Below are 24,291 nucleotides of genomic sequence, written 5' to 3' on the forward strand. Positions count from 1 at the left end.
AAATAAAATCTTGACAAAAGGTAATAAAATAAAGCACAAGATTCCTTGGATGTCAGAGATCGATTCATTGAGTCTTCTGTGGGCTGAGGACAGTGGGACGGGAACAAACAGGTTTCACTGTGGTCTCATTCTCTAAAACAGTGCCGTGGAGCCGGGCTTCCAGCCTTCCGCCTAAGGTTCTTTGCTGAGCGAGCCGCGCAGGCCCCGCCAACTGGCCTTAGTTGCAGTGGAAGCAGACGGCTGTATGGGGAGGCTAGTCCACGGCCCAGCCCTGCAGGGACTTCGTGTGTCTTTGCAGGCAAAGGGGAGCGTTCTGATCCTTTTGATGGCGTCCTCTGGGACAGCAATGGCGTGCAGTGGCCACGTTCAGTTCTAATCTTCCCTCATTTGAGACGCTAAGAAGACCGTCCCTTTCCGTATTCTACTAGAACCGTTAAGTGATCATTTTTAGATAGAGATTCTGCTACCGTATTTTCTTTTTGCTCTGTAAATTTTGTCTTCAGGGAAAGGCAGACCCATACCTTAGTGTTACACATCTAATAATTACAGCTTCATAAACTCACCCATGTAGGGTTCTATTGTTAAGGTATTTTATTGTTAAGGTATTTTAAAATAAAGGTAGAAAATAGCAAGTGGTAATAGATTTTGAGTGTAGATTTTATATATATTGATTTTTTTAATCTTCAACTTTCTAATTCTAATTATGACCTCTCTAATATATTGTGTTTGGTTTTTTTTCCTTTAGACAGATGTTATTTAGGTTCCTTTTTTATACCTCTTAAAAATTATAGGGGCATCTGGGTGGCTGAGTTGGTTAAGCATCTGACTTTTAATTTCGGCTCAGGTCATGAATTCACAGTTCGGGAGATCGAGCCCTGTGTTGGGCTCCGCATTAATAATGTGGAGCCTGCTTGGGATTCTCTCTCTCTCTCTCTCTCTCTCTCTCTCTCTCTTTCTCTCTCTGCCCCTCCCTCACTTGTGCTCCGTCTCTTGCTCTCAAAATAAATAAATAAACGTTAAAAAATACTTCAAAATTATAAAAAAAAATACAATTGTGGCACCAATAACTTAAAACTTACCACTTAAACCATTTTTAAGTGTGCAGTTCAGCGGAATGAAGTACACTCACATTGCGACGCAACCACCACCATCCCCGTCTCCGGACCTTTCTCATCTTTACAAGCTGAAACTCTGCCCCCATTAAACTCCAGCTCCCCACTGCACCCTGCCCCCCAGCCCCAGTTAGGGTGGGTAGAGAGCCACTGTTCTATACTCTGCCTCTCTGGATTTGACTCTTCTAGTACTGTGCGGAAGTGAAGTAATACAGTATTTGTCTTTTTATGTTTGACTTATTTCACACGGGAGAATGTTTTTAAGGTATATCCAAGTGGTAGCGTGTGTCAGAGATGAAAATTTCTTTAATTTTTTAATGTTTCTATTTATTTTTGAGACTGAGAGACAGAGCATGAGGAGGGGAGGAGCAGAGAGAGAGGGAGACACAGAATCTGAAACCGGCTCTGGGCTCTGAGCTGTCAGCACAGAGCCCGACGCAGGGCTCGAACTCACAGACCGTGAGATCATGACCTGAGCCGAAGGCGGACACTTAACCGACTGAGCCACCCAGGTGCCCCTTAATTTTTTAGCGTGTATTCATTTTTGAGAGACAGACACAGCGTGAGTGGGGGAGGGGTAGAGAGAGAAGGAGACACAGACTCTGAAGCAGGCTCCAGGCTCCGAGCTGTCGTCACAGAGCCCCACGTGGGGCTCGAACTCACGGACGGCGAGATCACGACCAGAGCCGAAGTCGGACTCTTAACCGACTGAGCCACCCAGGCGTCCTGCTTTTTAAGGCTAAATAATATTACATTTTGTTTATCCATTCATCCTTGGACGTTTGAGTTGTTTTCACCTTTGGCTGTAGTGAATAATGCTGCTGTGAATGTTAGCGTGTGAATATCTGTTAGAGTCCCTGCTTTCAGTTCTTTTGAGACATCTACACAGAAACGCAATTGCCGTTATCATATGGTAATTCTATGTGTAATTTTTTAGACTACTGTAATATGTTTTTGAATATTTATTTTTTTCTTATGAAAGAAATATATTCAGAATGATTAAAAGAAATGTAGAAAACAATGAAATGTATAAAGAAGGCGATAAAAATCACCCACAATCCAATTTCTCACAGATGCCATTAACATTTATATTAGTTGTCTTATTTAATGTGTATTAACATATTTGCAAAATTAGGATTGAAGACTACATACAAATTTCTTTCTCGCTTTTTTAAACTCAGTATTGCACTGTGAATATTTTCCTAAGTCATGGAACAGCCTATGAAAAAAGCTTTTAAAAAGCCTTTTTAATAGCTGCTTTTTAATAGCTGCTTAATATGTATGCATGGAACGTATATCTAACATAGATGTCCATTAATAAGGAAATGTTGGATTCACAGGGGAATACTTTCCAATGACTTAAATTGATGTTTTCAAAGGCTATCTCATGATATTAGAAAATACACACAAAATATAACGTTAGGTGAAAATTTAGGAGACAAAACTTATACAGCTAATTCGGTTTGTGCAAAGGTTCTCAGACAGATGGGAGCTTAGCCTAAGAGCAAGGTAAACCATTAGATTTTAGTAGAGGAGTGACATGTCAGATTTCATTTTGAAATCTCAGTCTTGCTGCTAGTTTCAAAGAGATAAAAGCGGATATGGAGATACCGTTTGGTTGGGAGCCCAGACTGGGGTGATGGAGGCTTAGAGGAGGGTAGTGGTTATGGAAGGGATGGGGACGAGCAGCATTCCAGACCCAGCCTTGAGGCAAAGAGTCTGTGTGCACGTGGTGTGTAAGAAATGGAACTGTCAAGGACGAGTTCCAAATGTTGGGTTTTTGTGGCTTGGTAAGGGATACCAACGGAGGACTAAAAGTAGGGGTATGGAAGAGAAATAACTCAGTTTGGAGTGTGTACGTTTGACACAGTGGAAAGATACTCAAGTGGAGTCGTCAGAGACGCTGTCGAATTGAAATCCCGGTGTTATAAATGTGAATATGCCCCAAAGGGCTGAGAGAAAAGTCCTCCAACATCCTAACAGTGGCTTTCCCTAAGTTATGAGCATTTTTTATTGTCTTTATTATAGTATTTTATATTTCATAACTTTTCTGTAATGAGCATGTATTATTTTTATAATCAAATTTAAGTGTTACTCGAATACATTCATGGCATTATTTATAGTAGTGTAAAAATTGGAAACGACCTATGTGTGTAACAGTTGTAGAAGATTGGTAAACATTAAGTGGAAGGATGCTGAAGACCGTCTAGCCGCCTTTTGAAAAAACCTTTTCAGTATTAGCCAAAAAGGAAAAGTCTGTTTAAAAAATAAATGAAACACTTGAAAGTGAAGTCTACCCTACGGAATGGAGATTAGGAGAATCTAGAATCAATTGTAAACTATAATATAAATCTGTAGATTTGCATTATTAATAATTATTTTACCCTCTGTTCATAGGTGAAAGAGTGGTAGCCTATTTGTCACCAGATACTTAGTTTGACCTACCAGCTTTTAGTGTGGACATTTGAAAATATATTGGGTCTTCTTAGCTTCCCAGATTGCTTTTCATTAAGGACCTTACAGTCATGAACTTATCGTACATGATACTAGTCATGAATTTATCATACATCAAATTGGTTTTTTTTTTTTTTTTTTTTTAATGTTTTTTTTATTTATTTTTGAGACAGAGAGAGACAGAGCATGAACAGGGGAGGGGCAGAGAGAGGGGGAGATACAGAATCTGAAGCAGGCTCCAGGCTCTGAGCTGTCCTCACAGAGCCCGACGCGGGGCTTGAACTCACAGAGTGTGAGGTCATGACCTGAGCTGAAGTCAGACGCTTAACTGACTGAGCCACCCAGGCGCCCCTCAAATTGGTTTTTTGAGATGATTTGTTTTCTAAGGGGAACATTCAGTGCTCTGGTGTTTATTTTGTTTGCAGATAAAAATGCTTAATTCTACATCCTGCCTGCATTATTTAAAAGGATTAGAATTGCCGGGGTGCCTGGGTGGCTCAGTCGGTTGGGCGGCCGACTTCGGCTCAGGTCATGATCTCGAGGTCCGTGAGTTCGAGCCCCACGTCGGGCTCTGTGCTGACAGCTCAGAGCCTGGAGCCTGTTTCAGATTCTGTGTCTCCCTCTCGCTGACCCTCCCCTGTTCATGCTCTGTCTCTCTCTGTCTCAAAAATAAATAAAACGTTAAAAAAAAAAATTTAAAAGGATTAGAATTGCCATAAATCTTGTCGGTAATGTTAAAATTGTCTTAACTTGAAAAGACACTTCAAGTCTCGTGCAAAACGAAGCAACTGTTCTAAATGAAGTAATTTTATGAAGAAAAAAGACCAGTTCATCTCGAAGGTCAATGAGAATTTGATTTCCTTTTTTCTCTTTTAAATTCGCAGATTAGAATACAATGTACAATATTTCGGTGTACAAGTAGAATCACTCTGTCTCAACGTTTGAAAAAAACTGAAAAGGCAGCACTGCTACAGGGAGAAACAGCATTACTCACACCTCTGAGACTCCACCCTTGGGTTCACTCTAGTCGTTCCCCCCGCCCCCACTCCAGAGTGATCACTGTCCTGACTTCTCACTCCATAGGATAGGAGCTCGGTGCCGAGTTGCTGGGTTCTGTACTTTATATGCATGGCTCATTCTCTACCGCGCCTGGCTTCTTTCCTTTAACGTGATGTCTTGAAGATTCATCCAGGTAGTTGCAGGCAGAGCGTTCATTGCCTTGCTGCAAAGTGCTCCTTTATGAGACTATATCAAAATTTACTTGTCGTTAATGGTATTTGGGTAGTTTCCAGCTTAGGGCTTTTGAAAATAGCGTTATTAAGAATGTTCTGGCACGTGTCTTTATGTGGACATCATGTACATTTCTGTTGGGGGTATGTAGCTAGGAATGGAGTTGCTTCACCAAAGAATGTGCACATGTTCAACTTGAACACTGCCAACCAGGTTGCCAAAATGTTTGTCTTTAGCAGGGTCCTACCATATCAGAAATGTTAGTTTCTCTGAAATTCCATAAGCCTTAAAAAAAAAAAGAATCTTACTCGAGTTACTTGATAACTTTCTATTTTTATACTGTGGTTATTTTCACACACCTTTCACACACCTTTCTGGGTTATAAACTCCTTGAAGGCATTGTTTTATTCATCTCCACCTTTCCCAAAGTACCTCGCGTAGACTCTAGATTTAACATTTTTTATGTGAATGGATGAGTAAATGAGGCAAAATTATATGTAGTATTAATTTCAAAGATGTTTATAAATGGCAAAGATAAAAATAGCATACCAATTAAACCACGGGGGTGATCTGAAAGTGAACAGCATACATTTCTTAATAATAGCTCATAGATTTTCCTGAATTCTATAAGAGAATCTTACATGCAGTTATATGGGAGAAGTTGAGTTGTGCATTTTCACCTATTAGACTTAAGCCTTGGTATTACCGGCCACGCAGAAGCATGTGAACGTAGCAAAACAGTAAGCTAAACTTGGTAGCCATGACTTTGAAGGTGAATGAGAGGGTGTGGTGAGGAGGCGTGGGAGGGAGGTCGTGCAGCAGAGCAGACACGATGGCTCTGTAACTCCAGTTTGGGTCACAGCTTTGTCCCTTCCCCCAGGTTCTTCTGTGCCTGGCAAGAAGTAAGGATTTCTCTCTGTCATGGGGAAGGCCAGGAGGAGTTTTATGAGCCAAGTGGAATTTTAGTGGCCTTTTTATTTAGCGTTATTACTGTTTTAAACTGCTAAGAGGATAGTAAGGATTTATGGGTGTTTTCCTCTTAATGCTTTTCTCCACATTCCAAATTTTATTCGGTGAATACGTATTACTTTTAAAATCAGAAAATATTTTCTAAAAGGAATTTATGTTGCAAAAGTTGCTACCTTGATTACCTTTTATTTCAGTCTTGGCCTACCTATGAGGATATCTATAAAAAAATGATTGAAATGGCCAAATTCTTAGATTTGCCACGTTTTCCAGACATAACTGAAGACTGCTATCTTCATCCAAACATCTTGTGTATGAAATACTTGATGGAAGCCAATCTCCCTGGTAAGTGTGTGGGGTATGTGGCAAGGAAGCTGTTACCGAGTTGTAGAATTATAATGAACAAAATACGGAATCCTCTCGAATCACTGACTACTAGAGCCACCTGACAGGGTCCATAGTAACATGAAGCTTAATTTCACAATCCTTTCTTAAAATATTTCAGACCACGTAACAAGGTTAAAAGGACATTGTTCAGAAATTAAAGAGTTCTGTTTTGATACGAGGGATGTGCTTGGTTTTACAGTAAGTTTGCTGAGTGCGATTAAAGTAACAAACGTTTCAATATGTGTTATTAATGACCTAGGTGCCCCCTCCCGAAAAAAAAAGACAATGCTTTGTCATTTACGTGAAGCATGATTATTACACAATGAATTCTAATTTAAAAAGATCCCAGAAGCTCGCCTATGGTAATGTTTTTATTGTTTGGTAACATAATGCTATTTCCAGTCCCTAAAACAAACGGAGATCAGTCTGGTAGGATCCCAGTGAACTCTCTGAGGCAATGAAACACAAATGTGAAGACAGCCTCGGTAGACCTTGTTCACAATATACCGAGACACAGGTAGCTCGATGGAATCTGCCAGTGGAATCCATTCCTGAATTTCTTGCTAAACTAGAAATGTGAGAAATTCAGGACTTATGTTCTTAAGAGAAAATACAAACATGGTGTGCCTATCCTATTGCTTGAGCAATATAAAAAATGTGATTGAATATAGTTTTTAAATGGGGAAGGAAAATGCATATGTTCACGAACAAAGCAATATTCAAAATTGTGTAGTGTAATTTTCACGGTAAAAATAAATATAAATATGTCATAACATAATATATGCACAAATGTTACACCAGGTAATAGAAGGAATACAGGGGCTTACCAAAATGTAACTGACACAGGTCGGCTCATGGCAAGCGTCTGGTTCATGGGCTTGCTGTTGGATAGAGAGGGAAATAAAGTCAAGAGGAAATGGCGACTGAATGCATGCATCAAATTGCAATTTAATTCATTACAATTTATTATGCTCTTATAAATAACAGCTATTCTGCTTAAATTAGTTAAAGTAGAATGTTGCATATCTTATGTACTTAGTGAGTAAAGAAATTTGTTTAGTAACAGTGTTTTCAAAGTATGTTCACTTGTACTATCTTCCTTAATCTCAGCTTATCCTCCCATAACCCATTTTACAAATGAGGAAGTGACTAATCCAGAGTCACAAAGGTAATGATCGAAAGCCTAAATATATAGGCCCTAGCTAGGCCGTCTGGTTTCAAGTGCCACATTATTCAGCTTCGAATGATAGGTGAAGGCTAAACTGAACATATAATGTCTTTGGGAAAGCAGTACATCAAGTTCAATATGCATCGAACCTTCTAGCGTGCTAGCCGGCGTGTCAGCCAGCGAGTGAGTGTATACTCGTAGAGAAGCGCTTGGTCTTATAAGGGAGTTAGTTTCAAGTAAGTGACAAATTGCTGTAGAAACACAGACAAGAAACCTGTATGAAACGATAGAAAACTAGTGTGTGGCTGTGAGTTAGGTACCAGAATGTGTCCTATAAATAGTAGATGTCTTAGGAAGCCCAAATAGGAAGAGCTACGCCTTGCCAGGATTCTGCCATCAGTGTTTCTATACAGATATCATTTTTGTGTTTCTTTTCTTCACAAAATGTGTGCCTCTGAGTTCTAGCATCGTACCGCGTCTTAAGATGATAAAACTTGTCTTACAGAGGTACAGTTTAGCGTGGTCGAGTTAGGCAAAGAATTTATTTCACATTTTGCTGTTTTGCTCTTCAACAGATGAAATGAATGATTTGACCTGCCAAGTGGTAAAAATGACTGGAGTAGGAGAAGTGGATTTTCTGACATTTGACCCCATAGCTAAAATGGCAAAAACGGTTAAATATGATGTACAAGCTGTCGCCGTTATCGTAGTAGTATTGAAACTGCTCTTTTTATTGGATGACAATTTAGAATGGTAAGTGTATATCGATTTTATGAGGAAAAAATCGTACTGTTTTTACCTAATTATCAGAGGTAAAGGATTCCATATATTATCTGCACAGAAAATAGAGCCTCTCAGTTGTTGTAGAACACGGGCTAGTAGCGACAATCACTTCTTACAAGAATTTTGACTCAGCCCGTTGTCAGAGATTTCGTTCTACCTTAGAAGTTATTTGCCTTGCGTTTTCTTGCTATTTTGAGGTAGATACACATGTTCTCATTGCTTCACTGATTCTGGACTTTAAATCATCACACACAGATCCTAAAGAATCTTGTAGTGCTTTATCTGTATGCCTGTAGGCTCCTGGCGCTGTGTGTCTTCAAAGATCATTTCGGAGAGTAAAGGAATCTTGAAGCGTCCCCCCTCCCGAATGCCCGCAAACAATGGCAGGGCGTGTAGGGATTTGCTTCTCCATTCAAAGTTGGCATCGGTGTCAAGTACTGTTCTACACTTTTCTTTTCTTTAAGAAGAATTCAAAATGCAACCGTCTTCGAAGAAGTGATTTCTCAATGAATTGACTTGCTTATTGGTGTTTCCAGGTCTCTGTCTAATACCGCTGAGAAATATAATGAAAACAACAAAGAAGGTACTTAACTTTTTATCATTCACCTTCAAAGTGGTTGCAAGTGATGGGTTAAAAGAAGCAAGAGATGGAAGGAAGAAACTTTGAAAAATATGCAAGGACACACATATACACACGTGTATACAAGTTGTACCTTACGCCGGAATTATTTCTTCATATAATTACCTAATTAGACATCTAGGCTACTAAACTTCAGTGATTTCCTGCTCTGTGTAAACACCAGCCAGCTTTTTTAGTCCCAGCTTCTCCTCACTAGACCGCGAAGATGCTGGCGCTTCTGGGACTGTGCCATCTGTTCTAACGCCTCGGCCTTTGCTCACCCTGGTCCCTCCACCTGAAATGTTTTCCTTCCTACCCCCCTCCTCCCCCGACCCCTGGCGAAGCCGCCTTTATTCTCCGAACTTCTACCTTCCCTTCACACCCGCTCGTGACCCCGCCACTCCCCAGATCGGAACTTACCACTCCTGCCCAACCGCTCCCGAACAAACTTCTGTTGGAGGTTTCGCACGGTGAACTAGAGCTGGTGGGCAAGGTATGTGCAGCCCTGGTAGGTGGCCAGGACCTGGAAAGTGCTAAGAAAAGCTGGCAGAGAGTAAGGGCAACGTAAGCGATAGCGAGAGAGAGAGGTAGATTGTGAGCTCCAGAGGGAGGGACCACGTCTTTCTTTCTTTCTTCTTTTTTTTTTAAATGTATCTTACTGCCTAACACAGTGTCTGGCCTGGGAGCAATTCAGGGCAGTTTGGAAAATATATGAATTCTTAAATTCAATTCTAGTTTCTTAGTTCCCTCACTAGGATTTATGTTCATTGGTTTTTTTTAAAAAAATTTCAGCTTTATTATTGGGTTATAATTGACATATAAGATTGTAAGATATTTAAAGCGTGTATCATGGTGATTTGATATTTGTTGGCACTGTGAACGGATTCTCTCATCTGGTTAATTAACACATGTATCACCTCACATTTTAATCCTGTGTGTGTGTGTGTGTGTGTGTGTGTGTGTGTGACAGAGAGAGAGAGAGAACATTTAAGTCCTATTCCCTTAACAGATTTCCATGATGCAATACAGTGTAATCAACTACACTCACCATGTTTTACATTAGATTTTGAGACCTTATTTATCTTAGAGCCAAAACTTTGTACCCTTTTACCAACCTGTCCCCATCTCCCACCCCCAGCCCCTGGAAACTACTTTTCTACTCTGTTTCTAAGAGTTTGACCTTCCCCCCCCCCCCCCACCACCCCAATATTGCACATACATTGGTTTTAGGAGCTTGGATTTAATGGTAGAAATCAGTTCGTGAGTTCTTTCCAGAATATGTGCAGAATACTTCTTTCTGTACATTGCTTCATGTTAGTTCCGACACAGAGTGGAAGGTTGAACAAAATGTCTTCTAATGTCCCTTCTCAGGCTAAAGGGCCATCATAGACTGTGTAGACATTTAGAGTAAACAGAGGGCTCTGATATATCATCTGCCCTGTGATGCTCCAGATAAATCCCTGCTGTCAGCGGGGCGAGTGTCGCCGTCCCCACTCTCTCTGCTTCCCTGCTGTCCACCGTCCCCTGCCTCCCCACAGTATTGATGAGGAACTTGAGGTTTAACGAAGTTGTGGCTTATTTAAGTTCACAGAACTTTGTGTTGCATGAATCACTATAGTTTTTCCCTGTCCTCGTAGCTAGTTTGGTAATTCCTGCTCCTCTGTGGCAATATGGTCTATGATGCCATATTGAATTCAGTGATGATGATACTGGCCATTTGAAAAGATTCTTAGGTACACATTGAAGGAGACTGTCTTCATTAGAAAATATATAAACAAATTCAGCCTTGGGGCACCTGGATGGCTCAGTCGAAAGAGCATGCAACTCTTGATCTCAAAGTCGTGAGTGCGAGCCCCATGTTGGGTGTTAGAGACACTAAAATAATCTTCCTTTCCTTTCTTCTGATTCCCTCACTCTATAATCCTCTTTTCTGATTTACCTTTAATTTTATTTTTTTTCCCTCTGAAATCATCCCATCCCCCCATGTGGATTGAGTAAAAGAATGAGGAGTGAATTCTTATATTCGACTACATTCAATTCTGTTGTCTCTCTAACCTCGACATCTTGAGCACACACTCATCCCAGCTATTCAGTACAATCCCCTTTCTTACTTATCTCTAGATTCTCTGGATTTGGATTCAGATTGGGAAGAACAGGAATAGGAACTGATGAAACTGGAAGTCCAGAGTCAACAATTACAGTGCCATTTCGCACATTTATCAGTCATTTGTTCCTTAATTCAAAAGTATTCGCAGACATATCGGAGCCTCACCGTGTGTCGGACGCTATGCTGGGTGTTGGGTTGGGAAGAAGAGTCATGATTGTTGTGACAGCTAAAATATGTCCTCTCTTCTTAAGGAGATGATAGTCAAATGTAGGAGAAACAGGCATATACAGAGATGGGTTTAGTATAATCTAGTTAGGGCCACAATATAGGTAGGAACTTAGTGACGGATTGCTCAGGAATCATGTGGGAGTACAGAGACAGTGACTCCTTAATCCCCAAAATGTTGACTCCATAGTGTTTGTTTGTGTCAGTGAATGAAGACTCAAATGAACAAGGTATGTGGTTATAATGTGACTTATTTGGCTACTAATCATGGATTTCATTTCTTTCAGATAAGCCATGGTTTGATTTCAGAAAATGGTACCAAGTTATGAAGAAATCTATTGATGAGAAAAAACAAGAATGGGAGGAAGCCAGGGCAAAGTATGTTATCTCTTCTAGTTCTAGATTTACCTACTTGATTTCTAAGTCCGTTACCTTCTATTTGAAAGCTGAAGTTTCATTAGTTAGACTCATCAGCACTGTGACATTTTTTCTAGAAATACTAGCCCATATATCCTAATCAACTTTGTTTTTTGTGTTCTTATTAACTCGACTCCAGATTTTATTTGGATGTCACCAGTGTTTCCATTAATGTCCTATTTCTAACCTGGGATCCAATCCAGAGCACCACATTGTACTCAGTTATTAATTTTTTATAATTTGCACGAGTCTCACCTCCATTTCTAATATTCCTCCTTCTTCCCCTTTCTCGAAGTTGAACATTTTTCATCTGCTTTCCAGTATCACAAAGACTACAGATATCAGTCTGACACAGGCAGTTGGAATATTCCCCCAAATAAAGATCCCCACAAAAAGCAAAACAGAAGAAAACTGAAAGAGAAGATATTTAATTCAGTCGGTCTCGCCATTTGACTTTGAACCCTCGTTCTGATGTAGGTTCACTGCGATAGAGTGGAAAGAGCATAGCCGTAGAGACGGACAGTGCTGGGTTTGAATCCTGATTGCATACAGACTAGTTGTGTGACCGTGGGCAAGTTACTTAATTTTTTAGCCTTGGTGCACTGAAATTTGGATCGCTTGTAAATTTTCGTAGACATTATATTTTATATAACATAGAGTACATTTCTGTTGATCTCTGGTTTGAAGAGTTTTATATCGATTCTTAGAACTTTGAGTCTTTACAAGACTTTGAAGAAAAAATTAATGTCTGTGTATTGTATGTAAATTGAGAATAACCCTCGTTTGATCAACTAATTTTGTATACTTTGAGAAAAATAAAGGCTCCTCAAATGAGTTAAAATGAGAATTCATTCAACTCCAGGTTCCTCATCAATGAAATAGGGATAATAATGCCTGCTTTGTGCTCTAAGACCTAAATTTCACTTTTCACAGGTAGAATTTTTCATAGGTAGAATTTTTCATCTACATTTGAGAGAGCTTTTAGATAGAGAAACAGACTTGTGGAGCTGAATGAGGCCCTGTGGGGAGGAGGATCCTTGCCAGAAAGGGGAGAGGTGTAGCAATTTCTCGAGATTCAGGTTTGACACAGTGATGGAAGAGAAGAGGTGGGGCGGGAACTTCTTCTGACAGCCTGTGGGGACCCAGGAAACTGGGTCCTTCCTCTTCCTTGTCAGAGAAGGAAGGTCTCCTCAGTCGTTGGGTCTCAGCAGGTAAAATACTAGCAGCAAGAACAGGAGTTTGTTCCGTTGTCTCAGGTTATGTTGGAGAACCAGACGTCGGGCCTTTTATGGTGCCAGCAGGCCGGCCTGACCGATCCTGAGAGGCTAGGTATTCAGGGGCTGTGCCACTTGGCGTCTCGGTGGGAACTAGGCATGCATTAGCTCAAACCAGGCACCGGCTCACACTTCAGACATAGCTGTTAGAACCCCAGCTGATATTTCAGCGTTCAATTGCACTTCAAAGACTTGCTGACTTTTAGCTACTCTAGGGGAGAATTTACTGACCAAAGAGAGGATGTCTGTTTTCAAAATGGCATCTTCAAAATGGCTGGGAGAACAGCGCCCAGGGAAGAGACTGTCCAGGGGATCTGTTACCAAAATCCTTCTTCATAGAGTAGGTTCTCTGAGCTAAGTGAATCACTACTGACCAGTGCTTGGGCACACAGCCCCTGTGTGTGCAATCTGTTACCTGTCTGTTGCACCCTACCCCACCCCTATTGTTGACGTAAATTTGTAATTTTTTCTCCCGTTATTCTGAACATCATCTTCCATGTTGTCAGAGGAATGTTAAAGTGTCTCCTGTAGCTAAGTATAGGTCACTATGTATGAGATCATGAAAAACATTAATAAACAGTAGTTGAAAGCCTAATCACAGCTTAAGAGTTTGTCTTCATGACTTCCAGTTGTTACGGAAGATGCTGGGAAGAACATGGAGGAAAATTTAAAAGCATGTGCAGAAAGTCTTTGCAGCCTTTTGGGTGAGGCACAGTTCCGTAGATATGATAACAGAAGTGTGATCTATAAAAGAAAGAAATTATAAATTGGGCTTCATCAGAAGAAAGAATATCTGTCCTCAAAAGAGACTGTTAAGAGAATGAGAAGCGATACAGTGGGAGAAAATATGTGCACATCACATACCTGATAAAAGATTTGTATCTAGAATAATATTAAGCATTCTCATACAGTAAGAAAACAGACAAAAACCCCAATTTTTTAAATGGACAAAAGATTTGAATTTCACTACATACTTCACTAAAGAAGATGTATGGGGCCCCTGGGTGGCTCAATCAGTTAAGCATCTGACTCTTCATTTTGGCTCAGGTCATGATCTTATGGTTCATGAGTTCAAGGCCCGTGTTGGGCTCTGCACTGAGAACAAAGAGCCGGCTTGGGATTCTCTGTCTCCCTCTGTCTCTGCCCCTTCCCCCTATGCACGCACACGGGGTCTCTCTCTCTCTCTCTCTCTCTCTCTCTCTCACACACTTTCAAAAATAAATAAATAAACATTAAAAAAAAGAAGCAGCAGCTGACCTTATTTAAAAAAAAATCTTAAAGATGTATGAAATGATGCTCAATATCATTAGTTAATAGGGAAATGCAAATTAAAACCACAACAAGATACCATTACACACCAGTTAGAATGGCCAAAAACAAAGCGACATGAACAAAAAAAGACCATACCAAATGTGGGCATTCAAAATGGTTCAGCCATTTTGGAAGTTTGACCGTTTCTCATAATGTTAAACATACATTTAAACATTAATAACACTATGTAGTAATTTCACTCTTTTTACCCAAGTGAAATGACAACTTCACGTAAAAATCACCATTCGAATGTTTGTACGGGTTCCATTCACAATGGCCAAAAAGTGGCAACAACCCAAATGCCCTCCAGCAGGTGAATGGATAAACCGAGCGGAATATGTCTGTACAATGAGATACTGTTCGGCAGTGAAAGGAACAGACTTCGGATGCATCCACAATACGAATGACTGAAATGCATTATGCTGAATAAAAGTCCCCAAAGGTGACATGTGGTATGATTCCCTTTATATGGCATTCTGGGAAAGGCTAAATTCGAGAGATGGAAAAACATCAGTAGTGGCTCGAGATCAGGGACGTGAGAGCGTGAGGAGGGGTTGTCTGTGAAGAGGCACGGGAGACGTTGGGTCGACGGGCCTGCTCTGTATACTCACCATGGTGGTCGTTACGCTGCTGTGTGTGTGTGTGTCTCAGCCGGCCGACCTGTACACTAAGCTGTGGGGGAGGGGGGGTATGTAAATTATACCTTAGGTTTTAATAGTTGGGAAATAGAATGGGAAGACTGGTGGGAAGGATATAGGATTCCTACAGAAAACATTAGGACTTTGTGACGTGCCTCTGTTTTTTGTAGCTTTTATAGTTTGGGGAAGAGGTAAGCAAAGTACAAATTTAAAGAAGGAGTGTTTAGACAGTTAAAATGTCATTTTACATCGCTTTTCCCATTTTCTAGGCGTATGACCCCAAGGAAATAATGCCTTCTTGATTATAGCACAATTGCTACCTGTAGAGGCATTTATTATAAATGCATAAGAAAATCTATCTAGATTAGGTATCACAAGGAATTTTTTTCTTAATTTTTTAATGTTTATTTATTTTGGGTGGGGAGAGGGGCAGAGAGAGAGGGAGACACAGCATCCGAAGCAGGCTCCAGGCTCTGAGCTATCAGCACAGAGCCCGATGCAGGGCTCGAACTCACGAACCGTGAGATCGTGACCTGAGCCAAAGTCAGACGCTCAACCTACTGAGCCACCCAGGCACCTCCACAAGGAATTTTTAATAGCGGGTTTATCCACTGATTGGGATTAAAGCATTTAGGAAACTTCTTTATTATTTTCCCCCCTGAGTACATTGTTAACGCTTATTATTTAAGAAAATAAATAACAAAAAAGATATTTGAAAGAATCACAAACTTGTTTCCCATAAGTTTCAATGACAAGCTCTCGGATATATTTTAAATGTATGGTTCACTAAAATTTAGTTCGTACATAATTTTCAGGAAAACTGTCACTTATCAGCATCGATCGCATCACTACATCAGAAGCTTGGTGCTGACTGTTCACCTCGTATGAGTTACCAGAATCAGGACACCTCTGATTTAATCCTCAGCAAAAGGGCAGTTGGCCAAGGCACAAAGAACAGTTGTTTCTTAGGTGGTTTCACTTTATGAGAACAGACAGCAAGAGAATTTTATGGTGAAGGAAACCATTTCTACATTTTTATATAATTCATAGCTTCTTCAGGACCTTATGACACCTGGGAGAGTTTGGGGATGAGCACGTCATTCTGTTGGCTTGCTGTCACCTTCAGCGCTCCTCACTTACATCTATGACCTAAGTGCTACAGACCCGTGTCAGTAGGTCATTCCAAGGCAGAGGTACGGCACTGAACAGCAGGAATTTCAGAGGTCGCTTCAGAGAAACTTCTGAACTGTGTTTAGGTCCATTTCTTCTCCATCGTACTCCGCATGTTTTTCTGTGTTGTGCAGGTATCTGTGGAAAAGCGAAAAGCCACTCTACCACTCATCCATTGACAGAGCAGTGGCATTTAAAAGAAGAGGTGAGTTGCGGTTTCTGTTAATGCCCCGTAGCATCACCATGTAGAAAAGCTAAATATCTTGACTTGAAAAGGGCGTGCCTAGGGGTGCCTGGCTGGCTCAGTCAGAAGAGCATGCTACTCTTGATATGGGGGTCGTGAGTTTGAGCCCCACTTTGGGTGTAGAGATTGCGTTAAATAAATAAAAATAGTTAAAAAAAAAAGTGAGTGCCGAAGGAACTTTTTTTTACTTCTTCAACAAGCGTTTCAATGCACATCCAAAGAAACATCATCATCTGCAAGAAATCTCCATGGGAATCTATTTCAGGAACGTTGCATTTTTTAAAACAGAACTTAAGTTCCCACCAAAATCTGAAATCCTATCTTTCTATGACACTCGGAACTCTTTGGTTTGGAGAATTGCCTTTAGGTTGTCTTGTTAATTTCCCCCCCCCCCGCTAATTGTGGTAAAAATACATAATATAAAATTTACCATTTTAGTCTTTTTTAAGTAGTTCCCCAGTGTCCCTCATCCAGTCTGTTTCCCTTATTGTTTTCGCCTTTCATTAACTTGGTGCGTTTATCAAAACTCAGAAACCGACGTTAGTACGTTACTAACAAGTAAACTACAGGCAGTATCTGTGATTTAACATTAGTTTTCATTTTATTGCTTTCCTTTTTTCCTCCCATTTCCAGAAATGGTGGTGGATCTACAAAAACAATTTAGCACATTGGTTGATTCAACACCAACTGTTGGAAGAAAAAAGCCTTCAAGTTTTCAGTTCAACTGGGCTGAAGGAGACGCGGCTAGAACCTGTTTCCACGGACACAGCCTCCAGGGGATCCTGAAGAACAAAGGCCAGTCACTGACAACCAAGAACTCACTCTACTGGCTAAGTACCCAGAAATTCTGTAGAAGGTATGTGATACTTTTAAAAAATCAAAGGATAAAAAAAAATCATGAAATCCCTCGTTTGGCATGAAGCAGTATTCTTTTCTAATTCAAAAAGTCACCTAAAATTAGAGCTGTCGTGAGGACCAGATAGGTCATTTGTTGGAATTAGAAGATGTTGGGCGGGGCACCTGGGTGGCTCAGTTGGTTAACCTTCTGATGTCAGCTCAGGTCATGATCTCACGGTCCGTGGGTTCGAGCCCCGCATCGGCTCTGTGCTGACAGCTCAGAGCCTGGAACCTGCTTCGGATTCTGTGTCTCCCCCTCTCTCTGCCCCTCCCCTGCTCATGCTCTTTTTCTCTCCATCTCTGAAAAATGAATAAACGTTAAAAAAATTAAAAAAAAAAAAAAAGAAGAAGATGATGTTGGGCTTAGAATCAAGAAAATTGGAATTAATGCATTGAGTCCCGTTTAAGAGTTTTAGGGATGGAGGTGTTAACTCACTTTACTGCGATAATCCTTTCATGACATGTACGTCGCACGCTTTGAACTTAACAGACGTCGTGTCGATACTATCTCAACAAAGCTGAAAAGAGTTTTAGGATATAAAGACTTTTTTCGTTGTGACTTTGTATTTTTACACCAAGCTCATCTGATACTAATCTCAGTCTTGATGCATAGAAACTGTCTGTCCGGCAGTCTCCCCGTAAAGAGGATGTGCCGGTGCAGCCGGCTGTCCGTCCCCCGGCTCCGCTCTGCCCACAGCGAGCAGGTCACTTCCCGCTCTACGGCTCTGTTGCCCCAGTTGCAAAACCAGCGTTTGCGCGAGTGAAGGGGGGGCTCACGTCCTTCTGTTTTTCCCGTGGCGCAAACAGCGCGTGATGCCGATCTTTGCCCTCTTCTCGAAACCTCCACGGGCTCCCCTCTCACTCACAGGAAAGTCCGAAGACCCTCCAGAGCTCTCTGACCTTCCCTGCTTCCCTCCTTTTCTCCGTGTTCACTGCCTTTGCTCACGCCGGCCTCCTCGCCGTTGCTCGAGCTGGCCAAGCACCCTCCTCACGCCGGCCTTTGCACCTGTTGTGCCCCCAGCCCGGAGTGGCCTTCCTCCATGTGTCCTCAAGGGCTCACTTCTGTCAGGTGTTTGCTGTAGTTTCTCTTCACCAGCCCGTGTAAACTAGCACCAGCTACCCCCCACCCCACACACACACACCTCATCACCCCCTATTCCCCTTGCCTATTTTTTCTTTCTTATAGCTTCTGTCACTATTGACTAGACTGTTATTATATTTGCTTACTTGCCTGCCTTCTCACACTGGAATGGACTGTAAGGTCCTTGAGTGCAGGGACTCTGTCTTAATGAATTAATGAAAGCTCCCAGAGGCTAAAACGGGGCCTAGGTGCTCGCCAATTATTCGTTGAATGAATGAGTGGAAAATAGAGATGAGAATTAAATGAGATGTTTGGTGTCTGGCACCTAGTAAATCTCAGTAAATGATAAGTGTGATCATTGTTTTCAGGAAACCTAATTTTCTGTTAAAGAGTTTCTCTTCCTAAGTTGAGTGTCAATCAAAGGTAAGTAAACTGTAGAAAATCCAAAAGTAAATAACAAAATGAAGTCATCTGCATTCAAATTTACTGCTTAAGAAAGGCTGAGCAGAGTCTCGAATGACTGGGGTGCCGCCGTCTTAGCAGCAACAGGGAAATGCTGGAATCCCGACCCCCGGGTCAGCTCCGTGTCTGAGGTGATACATTCCTTTGCAGTGGTCAGCGCAATGACTCTTTCAGGTTTTCAGATTTCATCGAAAGGAAGAGAAAAGGTCGTAGTCCCGGCCAGTGAGGGGCCCCCGCGTGAGACCAGTACGTTAGGAAGTGGTGACCTGGTGCCCTTCTGTCTCGTCCACCTGCAGGGTCAGTCCCGAGGGAGGGAGGGAGGCGCTCATTGTACCTTTATGCTTTTCCCGTGGCGCAGTCAGTGTATTTCTAGACGTTCTTCACAGATGTCATACGGTGATAGAAGACAGTTACAAAGAGACCTTGGCATAGCCAGAGTTGAAACAGCGGAGATTTTTTTCTCTCTGCGTCAACTGTTAAGGCTAAAAATTATAACCTATAGACGAAGCATCAGTGATACCGTGACTTTATGCGCCAAAATTCTGTCAACCTTGCCTATTTCGACCATAGCCTAGAACCAGAGGGTGAGCAAAAAAGGCTTCAGCGAACCAATAAAAACGCCCCAGGGTCCAGGACTAGAGCTGATGCACTTTTCTCAGAAAGCCCCTCGGCCCCTCGCTCACAGCCTGCTTACTCTGCCTTCGGGTGTATTTCTGTCAGGCCGAGTTGTCTGATTTCCAAACTCCGCACCGTCAAAAGAAACAAAGTAGGAGGGACACCGACAAGGGCTGTGCCGATAATCATCTTGACAGCAAACGTAAGTGACACCCACCCGGTAAATGGTAGAGGAGCCGGCATCAGAAGCAGAAGCAGACAGAAGAATTCAAATGACAGCGGTCTGCAGTTCATTCATGACACACAGTCCAGTCCCTCCACGCCACAAGATAAGCCCGATGGGGTCTCCGCTTGAACACAGAGCAAGACCCACACGCCGTGTGCATTCTCTTCGGGTTTGTTTTTCTTAGCTGTATTTTCTAGTATTTTTACAGCAAAAATGGACAGCCGGTAACAATATAATTGTAAAGGCTAAAACACATTATATCGAACGTGCTCCGTTTAAGATACCCGAGTCACGTATCATTCGGTTTTAGAAGGTGTCCGTACAAAATGGTTAAAATGAGGTGTTCCGATGCTGAGGAGAGCAGATCTTCAGCTGCGTAGAGAATTTTGTCACACGGAAGACCCACGTCTGTAAAATCTCGTGCGAACTCTCAGGCCTGGGGGACTAGGCAAGGAGGACAAGAGCACCTCTCGACGAGAGGCCGTTTATCCTTCTTACCTGAGGCGGAGCCAGCCGTCTTCATGAATCAAAATGCCCCTCATACTCCTCAGTTGCCACAAGCGCCCGTCTGTAGGTAGGCCAGTTGCTGGCAGTTAGCTCGGTCTGAAGGCCTGTTGGAGGCACTGGCTAATCAGGTGTCTGCCCTTGACCTCCCTGAGACGAGCCGTGGTTCCTCTCCCCTTCCGCAGGAAGAGGAGCAGCCATGGTATTTCAAGTTGCCACCCATGGGAAATGGAGAGGCTTTGGATGTACACACACACACACACACACACACACACACACACACTTTTTTTTTTTTTTTGCTCCCACAAAAATCTTATTTGAATTTAAAATTTTTTATTTTAGAGGCATCCGGTTAGGGTTTCAGTTAAGCATCCAACTTTGACTCTGGTCATGACTTCACGGTTCATGAGTTCAAGCCCCATATCAGGTTCTGTGCTGACAGCTCGGAGCCTGGACCCTGCTTCGGATTCTGTGTCTCCCTCTCTCTCTGCCCCTCTCCCCTTCACGCTGTGTCTGTCTGCCTGTCTGTCTGTCTCTCTCTCAAAAATAAGTAAATATTTTAAAAACTTTTTAAAATAAATAAAAATTTTAATTTTAACTAGTATTTTAAACTATAGTAAAAAAAAAAAGTACTTTGGGGCGCCTGGGTGGCGCAGTCAGTTAAGCGTCCGACTTCAGCCAGGTCACGATCTCGCGGTCCGTGAGTTCGAGCCCCGCGTCAGGCTCTGGGCTGATGGCTCGGAGCCTGGAGCCTGTTTCCGATTCTGTGTCTCCCTCTCTCTCTGCCCCTCCCCCGTTCATGCTCTGTCTCTCTCTGTCCCAAAAATAAATAAAAAAGGTTGAAAAAAAAAAATTTAAAAAAAAAAAAAAAAAAAAAAAGTACTCAAATATGTCACATGCCAGATTTGAACCTATTTCAGACCACCAAAACATCAACTCGTGTTAGCAGGTTTATTTTTGTACGTATACAGACTTGCGAAACTATTCTTTATGCAGGCATTTGAACTTCTTTCAAGGAAGCTCTCATGAGGAAGTTCAAATGTACCTTTACACTGACTGCCCCCTCTTTTAAATGTAAACCTGTGCTTCATCCCTTCACATAAAATTGTTTGTGTAAGCATATTCTTATAGCATCCATTTGCCACACTCATTTATTTTCCGTGTCAGAGATCAAGGAACATCAGCTGGCCCTTGTTCTTCTCACAGCAGAATACTTGGCAATAACAAACTGTTGTATGTTATATTCAGTTTGATGGCTTATAACTCTAGGATAGTTTTCTGAGTTTGTGATAAAGAATATAATCCTTCGAAGGTATTCCTAGGGATTCAGCTTAAAAATAAAAGCCCTTATGGGAGCAAATAATTTGTATGCCTTTTGTTATCTTTCTGGTATAGAGGTAGAGCCTCCCAAGGTAACAACCCTTTTGGTTGTAACTGTTTGTCTGAAAGAATCTCTCTTACAATAGCTGAAATTTAGAAGAAAAGAGGGCACCATTTTGTGAGAATTCATGTAAATGGCTTATATTTGATTTCTGTTAAACCAATCAATGAATAGTTGAGGCTTTTAAATTTCCTCTTAGTGAATATGGTAGGAGGTTGGCTTTGTTGTATATCATCATTCGAGTAGTCTTCAGACTTTAAGTGAAAACAAAAATCAATTTCAAAGGAGTATAGTGGAAGTGAACATTTTTGAGCCCCTGCTATGTGCCAACCATAGGGTTAAGTGCTTAATATATGTTCTCATTCAATGCTTTTGTCTACTCTCGGCGGCAGGCACTGGTATCTTTTCCTATTTTACAGGTCAGAGAACCAAGTATAGTTGTCCGTAGTCACAACTGACGGGGGCAGAGTTTTGTGGGGCAAACATTAACTTTCAGGAACCGAGGATCATCTATGTTAGATAAATCCTAAAAGCGCATATCCTGTGTATGTTGTTTACTTGTTTTTTAAGCTTCTTATTATGGAAAATGTCAAGTATATTAAAAAATAGAGAGACTAGTTTAATGAACCCTCCTCCCTGTACCTGTCATTCGGCTTTAACTGCCGTTAGCATGACTGGACTTGCTTCACCCACGCCGACTCCCTCCTCACCCCCACCCCCAGATTATCTGGAAGCATATCTCAAATGTCATAATATTTTTAAAAACCAAACCATATAGCATTAATCAGACATTTAAAAACTAATAGTAATTCTGTAATACTATCAAACATGTAGCCAATGTTTAGATTTTTCCAATTGCTACGAAATTTTTAATAGAATTCAATCCAAATAAGGCCTATACACTGCAAGTAGCCAAGGTGTTCCTTAAGTGTTTTCGTTTGTAAATTCCCCTTGTATGCCTTTTTTTTTTTTTTTTTTTTTTTTTTTTTTTTTACCCCTGGCAGGGAAAAATTACTTGTTGAAGAACCCAGGCCTTTTGTTCTGTATAATTTCCCATAGCCTGCATTTTGCTGATCACAGCCCCTGAGACTAGTTCATCTGTGCCCTGGATTGCCTACACCTTAGTATAGTTAGAGACGGAGAGTTAGAATGAGTTAGAGATCCGTAATTAGAGATTTGGTGGTAGTTGGAGATTTGCTCAGATTCAGGTTCTACTACTTTTTAAGATAAGCGAAATTGCTTTGTACACTCTTGTTTCTGTAATAGGCACAAGATTGCGGGCTACGTTATCAAGGCTGGTGTCTTATTTTGGGTGGGGATTAGGGATTATTTATTTTCTTTTATTTTAAAAAATACGCCCAGAATCCCTTCCTGTGTGCCGTTGTTTGCCTCGAGCCGGATAAGGAGAGCAGTCCACCTGGGACGGAAGGACGTCTGGGCGAGGAATTGTGAGGCCTGGCTCTGGGGCGTCCGGTACCCTGGCCTGGTAGCTATGGGTGGTGCTGACCTCTTGTCCTCTACAATTAAGGAGATTTGCCAGTGTTCCAAGTTTCCTCCCAACTCAGAGTACTGTTTTAAGCCGAACCGCATATACTTGCTAGGTTGTTTAGTGGATGTGTCAGGGATAGGTGCATACATTTCCAAATGGCCATTTTGAGATAACTTCTTCCTTTTTCTTCCCTTTCTAGCTATTGTAAACATGTGACGACCTATGAAGAATCAAATTTTTCTCTGAGTTATCAGTTTATAGTAAACCTCTTTGCCTTCCTGCTAAGGATAAAGACCTCTTTTCTCCATGAAGAAGTGAGCTTAATTGAAAAGAGACTTTTCAAAACAAAATACGGGAAAACGAAAAAGAAATCTTCAAGATCCAGGAAAGGGAGAAAATACTGAGAAAAATGAAATCGAAACTCTCTTGGGAAAATATCTCAATAGTGACAATAATGTCAAATTATAATATTCCAGAGAATCGTGGAAAGTAGACTTTTATTACATATACATGCTTACATAGACACACATCTGTGGCCAATGTGCTTCTAAAAACGTGTATTGGAAAACAAGTGAACTCTGTATTATTTTTTAAATTATGAATGTTCCTTGACAAAATTAAAATAAGTTTTATAAATAATACCTGGAAATTTGTATTCATTGTATTTTAAAGCTAAATTTGCTTTCCGAACTAGATCGCTTCCTTATTCTTTATGCCCCAGAGGAAATCCCGGATGGATCAAAGATCCAAACGTCATAAACTTTACGTCCACATATACGTTACAGTGTTAGAAGTAAACGAGTATAGCTGTCTGGATGATCTTGGAGTGCAGAAGGACTTTCTGAGCATGCCCCAAAACCAGAAGCCAAAAGGGAAAGACTACAAAGCCACAGGCAAATGGCACGTTAGGCAAATATATTTGCAGCACACGACGGACACAGGACTAATTTCTTTCATGTATCAATAGCTCTTGCAAAGCAACAGAAAAAAGGCAAACTGAGCAAGAGGTATGAAAAGATAGCTTTCTGGAAAAAAGAAATACAAAGGCCAAGCCAAAAAATGATAGGATACTCCGCCCCGGTCATATTAAAGAAATACAAATTAAAATAGATACTATTTCCCACATGTTAGATTGCCAAAGATTTATAAAGGTTTCGACTATCTGGTGAGGATATTGGAAAGTCAGGCATTCTTGTTCACAGGTTATTCACGCAATGCTGAGCAACTCCTGTGTTCCGGGCATATTCCAGGCACTGGAGATAACAGCATTAAACAAGGTCCCTGCCTTGAAGGATCTTCTACTCTAACTGGGTGGGGGCAGGTAGTAACCGAATATATAATAGTTGGGCTAAGGAAATACGATGAAGAAAAAGCAAGGCAAGGGTGATAAGGGTGGGCCTTTTTATCAAAGGAGATTGAGGAAGGCCCCTGGGAGGTGACCTTGAGCAGAGATCAACTGCTATGCAGTACAACCAATGGCCTCAGCCATGGAGCTTAATAACCTTCCAGGGGAAGGTTATTCCAGGCAGAG

At 41.4% G+C, this 24,291-nt stretch overlaps 1 protein-coding gene across 6 annotated transcripts in view; it reads left to right on the forward strand.

Moving 5' to 3' along the window:
* The window catches only part of TAF1B (TATA-box binding protein associated factor, RNA polymerase I subunit B), a 68,025-nt gene extending 44,626 nt beyond the window's left edge, over nucleotides 1–23,399 (forward strand). For 5 of the 6 annotated variants that reach the window (XM_078444996.2, XM_078444994.2, XM_078444995.2 and 2 more), the window contains 7 exons: nucleotides 5,960–6,107; nucleotides 7,893–8,070; nucleotides 8,637–8,683; nucleotides 11,339–11,429; nucleotides 15,996–16,066; nucleotides 16,739–16,961; nucleotides 22,960–23,399. In XM_078444996.2, the coding sequence (XP_078301122.2) occupies nucleotides 5,960–6,107; nucleotides 7,893–8,070; nucleotides 8,637–8,683; nucleotides 11,339–11,429; nucleotides 15,996–16,066; nucleotides 16,739–16,961; nucleotides 22,960–23,164 (963 nt within the window). In that variant the 3' untranslated portion in view covers nucleotides 23,165–23,399. Of the gene's footprint in view, nucleotides 1–5,959; nucleotides 6,108–7,892; nucleotides 8,071–8,636; nucleotides 8,684–11,338; nucleotides 11,430–11,789; nucleotides 13,942–15,995; nucleotides 16,067–16,738; nucleotides 16,962–22,959 lie in introns of those variants that run through there. The other variant, XM_078444997.2, reaches the window with a different exon arrangement.
* The last annotated feature ends 892 nt before the right edge of the window (nucleotides 23,400–24,291 follow it).

This window comes from Panthera onca, chromosome A3, assembly GCF_046562875.1.
Source record: "Panthera onca isolate mPanOnc1 chromosome A3, mPanOnc1 haplotype 2, whole genome shotgun sequence".
Lineage (NCBI taxonomy): Eukaryota > Metazoa > Chordata > Mammalia > Carnivora > Felidae > Panthera > Panthera onca.